Source organism: Setaria viridis, chromosome 8 (assembly GCF_005286985.2).
Source record: "Setaria viridis chromosome 8, Setaria_viridis_v4.0, whole genome shotgun sequence".
Lineage (NCBI taxonomy): Eukaryota > Viridiplantae > Streptophyta > Magnoliopsida > Poales > Poaceae > Setaria > Setaria viridis.
In genome coordinates this window covers 28,189,352-28,196,538 of record NC_048270.2, presented here as the reverse complement: position 1 = coordinate 28,196,538, position 7,187 = coordinate 28,189,352, and the positions used below count along the sequence as shown (strand labels likewise).

The window sequence follows — 7,187 nt, the reverse complement described above, 5'->3', positions numbered from 1 at the left end:
CACCCGATACTAAAGGAGGGGTGGCACATTAGTACCGGGTTGGGGCACCAACCGGTACTAATGTGCATCCTTTAGTACCAGTTGGTGCCCCCACCCGGTACTAATGGGGGTCTTAGGGGGTTCCTCGGGGAATATCCGTTAGGCCCAGTGTAAGTGCATTTGGCCCCCTATGTGGGTTTTAGTGTTAATGACGCGCATGATTAGGGGACTAATATGATTATCAAGTGATTGATAAGGTTTAATTGCAAAAGAGTGCAAAGGTGTACTTAAAGATTCTCAAGAAGCCCCCAAATGCAAAAATAGAATGGTGTTGAGCTCGAAAGGATTTTTATTTATGTTTTCCAATTTTGAATTTGAGTTTAGGAACTTCGTACTATTAAGGGGGATGCGGATGGATAGCTTGAAGATGCTAAAGTGCTCACTTGAGATGCTAACCACCCATTGGAGACACAAAACACCCACTTGCACAACCTTTTTCTCAGATTTTCTGAGTGTATCAAAAGTTCCGATACGTATCGAAAGTTTCCAGATAGTCCCAACAGGGGTCCTCTGCATGTTTGACTTAAGAGTGTCGGAAGTTCCGATACACCATCGGAACTTTCGAAAAATGTGTGTCGGGTGTTTCTTAAAAATTCCCGACAGGGGTCCTCTGCACACCAGTTCTAAATCCATCAGAAGTTCTGACATTGTGTCGGAAGTTTCGATAAGCACATAACAGGACTATAACGGCTAGTTTTGGGGGCTCGGGCATAAATACCCCCTCAATCCCCCCATTCAAGGTTGCTGAACTAACTCAAGACAAAAGCCCCCTAGAGCATTGAATACACCTCTCCCTCACCCATTTGAGCCAAATCCTTGAGTTCTTGAGCTAGGGTTTGAGTGAGAGCAAGATTGAGGGTTAGTGCCTTGAGGTTTGAGTGAAGAGTTCAACAAGTTCATCTCAAGAGCACTTCAAGCATCCTCGGCTTCAATTCGTGTTTGTTACTCTTGAAGCTCGCTTCTAGACGGCTAGGCGTCGCCCGTTTGAGCGCCCTCTTCGTGTGGTATGCCTGGGAACGTTTGTATCACCCATCCTTCATGGATTCATAGTAAGTGACTCAATCTTCCTTTGTAGTTGATTGAGCGAGATAAAGGGTTAGTGAGGACCGGCTCTTTGTGAGCTCCTCAACGGAGACGTAGCTCTCTTAGTGAGAGTGAACTCCGGTAACAAATCCTTGTCTCGTGTGCTTATTGTGTTCTTTGATTCTAGCTTGACCTAGAGGCTTGTTTTTAGCCAATCTATATATTTGAGTGGTTCCTTGCATATATATCACCTAGAGTAGTCTTTACACTTCATTTAGTATCTTTTGATTCAAATAGAATTGGCAATTTCAGGTTGCATTTTGAATTTCGTTCAGCTCACTCTATTCTGTCGGAAGTTCCGATCCTGTAGCGAAAGTTCCGATCCATCGGAAGTTCCGGCACAGCATCGGAAGTTCCAACATATCTAATACCACTGCGAAGTTTTTCAGGAAAATTTGAAGTGAGCCTATTCACCCCACCCCCCTCTAGGCATCACAAGATCCTTTCACTCAGTACTAATGCTCACATTAGTACCGAGCTAAAATGCAACCGGTACCTAGGCTCGAAACGAATGCTCAATTTTTCAGTAGTGATGACGATGGTTCTGCCCCACCCATCTTCTATCAAACCGGTACTACTACCTGTATTTTGTCCAAGCAATCTCACCAAAGCGTTTTGATCTTGATGAAATTGCTCGGATTCTCATGTTGCGATGGACTTCCAAGTTGAAAACTCCTTTCTGTTAACGTTCCCCGTTGGAGCCTTATGAAAACTTAATCCTCTTCTTAATTTCTCCTCTTCTGAGGATTGTTGATGCGATTGAATGAGTGGGTCAGGGCTACGGATTCGTTTGCATCGGTGCTTCCCTCGTATGACAGGCTTCTGCAACCTCAAGCAGATCCAGCGGCTTCTCCTTAGTTGGGGCAAGCACAATAGGCGGAAAAAGCATCATATTGCATTGACGAGTGGTGTAGAGCGTAGAGAGTCAGAACATGGCACTGCCTCGCTGCAGTTCTGAAAATCTCACACGGTAGAAGACCATACAAGGTAGCTAGCATGAGTATATATACTTCTGGTAAAACAATTTAAAATAGGACAAAATGTTAAACCACAATAACCCTTGATCAAATGTTCACTAACACCGGTAAGCCCCTCGTACATCAAGGTCAGATCGGCACTCGTCAGCATGGCCCGACAGTACCCTTCTAGATACTCGCATATTTGTTCCAGTTTAACAAGAGATACCACACCATAGTTTTGAGAAAGAATTAAGATGCTCACACTCGCCTTATTAGCTTGCTTGCTAATGATTCGAAATGCCTTTCAACAAGGATTACGGAAAACCATGGAATTTTTTTTATTTTAGACTTGTGTTTGATTTAAGAGAAATATCTTTATTTGAATTTGCTAAATTCGTCAATGAAATCTGGCATAGTTTCTTTGTATAATAGAAAAAAAAAAAGTTTAACGTTCATCTAAGGGATCTACACGGTTTCCTTTTGCAGCCCTCTTTGGTGGAGCTTTGAGTGACTCCAGTTCCACCCGACACACGCACCGTAGCTGTACTATTCACTAAGTGAATACTGTAGTAAGGAGCTAAAATGAAAATCGAGATAGCAAAACAACTTGATAAGAGGGGGGCGGGAGCTACAAATTTTAGCTCTCCTCTAAGGCTCTAACACCGTGTCAGGTGGAGCCACAGCCGGATGAAGCTCGTGGCTCTTCGTCTGCATGGAACAACGGATCCATTTGCCTGTCAGAGCTCCAAAGTCGCTCTGCTGCAGTGCCGTCCAAGCTCTTCCTATTGAATTCGAGCCTGTCCCGGCCGGTGATCAGGATAACGCCAGGATAGGATCACACAGATTCACGGGTACAGAACATGACCATGCATAGGGCTTCTGGCTTTCCTTCCTGGTGTGGGATTAAACAACAGGATAACGTACGCAGCAGCGGCCGTTGGCGCCGCCCACAGACATTCGAACATGGCTCCACCTAGCCGGCTCATTTATCGGCGGCCGTAGGGGGACGGCGACGACGACGAGGCGTACGCGTGTACCGGCCGCCGCGAGGATCCGCGGCCGGCCGGCGCACGAGATCTTGCCAGAATCTTGGTACAGACTCCCCTTGGGTTCCTGGAACCCGGGTGAGCTTTTCCTTTCGTCGCCGCGCACGCCGGCACGCGCATACGAACAAGATTTGGAACGGGGAGCAGCTAGCCCAAGATGCTTTTGCTGTTGTTGGCCTTTTTTTAAGAGATGTCCAGTTAACTGAAAAAAAAATAGCAATGGACGAATATACTCGACCAAATCCTCGACCTCGAGCAAGAACAAGGAGGACTGATGATTTTTCAAAACCAATGCCAATATCAATTGGTGACCTTGCTCTGAGACGTTACAATACAGTGTACAGCACAATAGGTAGGAGTACGTGCTCAGAAATGGCTCTCAGAAATGAACCATGAACCACACGTACGCAACACACAAAATACACCAAAACAATACAGTAGCAGGCTGCTAAATCCAAACCAAGCAGCTAGCACGATCAGATTCAGACGTCGCGGTCTTTGGCGCACTCGGGCGGCATGGCGGCGTTCCGGTCGCGGTCGGTGCAGTAGTTGTAGATGGTGTAACGCTGGCGGACCTCCCGGAGCTTGCGGTACTGGGCGCCGTCGAGGTCGCGGAACTCCGGCTGGTCCCACCACCGCGCGCCCTGGGTGGCGCAGAAGCGGGCCTCGGCGGAGGCCTCGCAGCCGTCGACGTGGAAGCCCCGGTAGGAGGCGACGAAGGGCGCGTTGGACCAGTCCGTCTTCTCCCTCCCCCCGCGCGTCGCCCAGTCGTCGGCGTTCCACAGGCTCGAGTACAGCTTCATCGGCTGGCTGAACGGGTACCGGACGCCCAGGTCGCCGCTGCTGTTCTTGAACACGCGGATCGGCACGTCGTCCACGAAGAACCTGCAGAGTACGGTGAGGTTGGGTTAATGGTATACGACGAGGGATGGACGGCAGGGGCCATTGCAGCAGTGTTCGTGCTGGTGTGCACAGGGTTGCAGACAGGCGTGCACACTGCACACAGGCCGTGCCCGTGAGCAGCGACTGCACATGGAGGCACGCGCTATCTTGCTACGACCTTTCCTGTCCTTGTTTCAAGATGCAGGGATTCAGAGCATCTTTTCAGGACTGTGGTGCTGCCATCCTACGGTCCTATACCCACCGTCCTCAGTGACACAGGGTGAGCTGGAAAGTTTTACAGCTCTTTGCGGCGGTGATTTTTAGTTAATACGCTGGTAATTAATCTACGTCGTTGCAACTGGCAGCCAGCGGATTAACAATGTTGCAATGAACGAGCGGTAGAGTCAGAATGTTGCTGTTTTACTTGAAAACAACAGAGAGAATGTTGGTGCAGGGTGACATATGTGGGTGCTAGCTTACGCGATCATGTAGAGGTTCCAGAGGACGGAGTAGGAGTGGTAGTCCTTGGTTGGGTCGAACCAGAGGTAGATCCTCTGCTCGCGGTCGCCCTTGCCGCCGGTGAACACGTTGGTCTGCAGGATGTAGGGCTGCCCCGTCCGGTTGCCCAGGAACTCGAAGTCGATCTCGTCGTGCTCCGAGTTCTGCGATGACAGCTGTTGCGTGCATGCGTCGTCTCCATTAGCATTATCGCGAAACAAAGCAAAACAGTAATGCCGGCCCGGCAGGCAGGCTGGCAAGAGGAACAGAGCAGCAGGGGCAGGAGGAGAACACGTACGTAGAAGGCGGTGACGGTGCCGGCGGAGTCGCCGCCGACGAGCTTCATGTGCATGCTGAAGTGGCCGAAGAGGTAGGATCCCCGCGTCTGGAACCCCGTCCCCGTGCTGCGGTCGAGGTACAGCTGCACCTCCCGCCCGCCGTCCACGTAGTGGATGTGGTCCTCCGCCCACGTCGGCACGTAGTTCTTCTGGAACGGCACGTCCACCGGCTTCCGCGGCGCCGCCGCCCACGCGCAGTTCGCAAGCATCAGCGCCGCCGCCGCGGCAGCGAGAAGCCACCGCGCCGTCGCCATGATCTCCTGCTACTCTGTATCTCTCGGCAGTGGGGGGTGGTGGACTGAGGGTGGCTGCTGGATGCTGCCGAGACTGAGGAGTGTGCGAGTATATTTATAGGGCGAGAGCTGGCCGGCTCGAGGACGAGGAGGTCGGACCCCTGCTTGTACAGCTAGTGTGGCTGGTTAAAGTGGCTGGGGATAGGGATTACTAGGTGGCAGCTTAATGGGCGATTAACTCGCTGCTGATGGAGTTGTATAGCTGGCGATCGAGTGATCGATCGATATGATCCCACAGCTAATTAAGCTAGCCGCGGTGCACTGTCGAGCGTCACATGGACACCCGCCGACGAGCTCGGGGATGATGCGCGATCTTGTCTCGCCCTCGCGCGGGTCAGGTTGGCCCAGCGGGAGGCGAAATCAAGTACAGAGCCAGGACTGTCGATCACTGATTGGGCGATCAATCAGTGACTGACAGTGACGGATCACGCACAACTTGCAAGATGCGATGCATCTAACGGTGGGGATCGATCTGGAGACCCAGTTTATCATGGTGATTAGGGCTGCGCTGGCCAGGCCAACACGGAGAGGCGATCGAGCACAGTGCGATGTGGCCTGTGCGGCCATGAGGTAGCTAGCTATCAAGTGGGTGTCAGCAGGCAGGCGTCAATGGCGGTCACATGGGCGTGCAGGGTACAGTGCCCATCGCCATCAGATTCAGGGTCCGTCCGGTCCCTTTCCGGAGGCCCGAATCTCCGAGCCCGGCGCCATGCGGCTGGCTCTGGCTGTCTCGCCTCTCCGGTGGGTCGTGCTACCGACACGGACACGAGCCGGCCGCGGCGCCTCGCCGACTCGACTCGCCACTCCTCGCTGCCGCTGGCCCTGGCCTGCCCGCGCAGGCGGGCGTTCCCGGCCATGTTGGGTAGGTTTGGCATGGAGCCACTGCCACGACGGGGATCGCGGGATCCCGGCCGCAAGCGGCATGTGCCTCCCCCTGCGCCGAATCAAACGGCCGGGCGGGCGTATCTTCGGTAGACCGGTATATACCCGACGTCCCTACCCCTGTAGAAGTGACACGCGTATCCGGGTATCAGTTACTAGGTGTCTTTAGCTTGGGGTCCCGTGTTGTTATGGCACGGGCCGGGTGCGCCATAGGAAAATCTTCCTACGGCACACACGGCCGGTGAGGTGTCCCACGACGTCGCCGGCAACGAGTGGAGAGGATGTCGGGCGACGCGCGCAGCTGCCTTCAACAAGCACATAACAAGCACATGACTCATCACCGCCTTCGATCCACCAAAACGGTCTCTTCCAGTCGCTCCATTCACCCCAATCGTCTTCCTCCTCCGATCATCCTCACGCCGCCGCTTCCCTCCTCCACCGCCACCAACTATCCTCCGCCACCCGCGGCCAGCAGCTCCCGCCGCCCCACCCACAACTCGTCGCTGCCGCCCAAGATCCTTCCTCAACAGCCGGAGGTCATAGGAGACCCCAACCCTGACAACCCGAACCCCGAAGTCCATCCCGAACCCTAACCCCTCTCCTCTTCTTGCCCCCGCGCCGCCTTCCTCCTTCGGCTTCGATGGCTCCCGCCGCCGCATCTTCAGGGGGGGGGGGCGCACGGACAGAGGAAAAGGAAGGAGCTGGACGAAGGAAGAAGAAGGCTCTGATAGGTGAAACCTGTGGACCTGTTGCGGATAGATGGGACCTATACATTTCACCTATGAACCTGTTGCGGATAGATAGGACCTATACATTTTACCTGTGGACCTGTTGCGGATAGATGAAACCTACGCATATGGAACATATAGTTATCTGTCGCATATGTGGCACGTAGTCGCGGCCAACGCACACGCCGGCCTTACCCTTCCCGGCTTTAAGAAATCCGCACATGCATGCAGATTTTTTTGGAAAAGTTGCACATGCAGTTCATTGTGTACCGACCTGTGGTGCCCTGCCACGTTGTGCCAGTGCACTGGCCCTCCTGCTGGGTTCAAAAGGCTACTGGTGCGCCGCGCGCGTGCAATGTGAACCTGCCACGTCGGGTGTACTCCTTAAATGCAACTCTTGTTTATGAAGAAGTCAAATAATTTCAAGTTTAATTAAATT

At 52.9% G+C, this 7,187-nt stretch overlaps 1 protein-coding gene across 1 annotated transcript; it reads right to left on the bottom strand.

Moving 5' to 3' along the window:
- Window positions 1-3,399: 3,399 nt before the first annotated feature.
- Window positions 3,400-5,179, bottom strand: LOC117866322 (probable xyloglucan endotransglucosylase/hydrolase). The gene is made up of 3 exons (XM_034750512.2): window positions 4,806-5,179; window positions 4,490-4,683; window positions 3,400-4,012 (listed from the first exon to the last, which is right to left on the bottom strand). The coding sequence occupies exons 1-3, from the start codon at window positions 5,097-5,099 to the stop codon at window positions 3,610-3,612; spliced, it is 891 nt and encodes a 296-aa protein (XP_034606403.1). The 5' UTR covers window positions 5,100-5,179; the 3' UTR covers window positions 3,400-3,609.
- Window positions 5,180-7,187: the final 2,008 nt, after the last annotated feature.

What these genes read in the sequence shown, in the direction of transcription:
- LOC117866322 (XM_034750512.2), bottom strand. Translation starts at nt 5,099, where the DNA reads ATGGCGACGGCGCGGTGGCTTCTCGCTGCCGCGGCGGCGGCGCTGATG. An exon ending in GCACCGTCACCGCCTTCTAC is followed by an intron (nt 4,684 to 4,805) that starts GTACGTGTTCTC and finishes TGCACGCAACAG; the next exon opens with CTGTCATCGCAGAACTCGGA. An exon ending in TGGAACCTCTACATGATCGC is followed by an intron (nt 4,013 to 4,489) that starts GTAAGCTAGCAC and finishes CGTACTCTGCAG; the next exon opens with GTTCTTCGTGGACGACGTGC.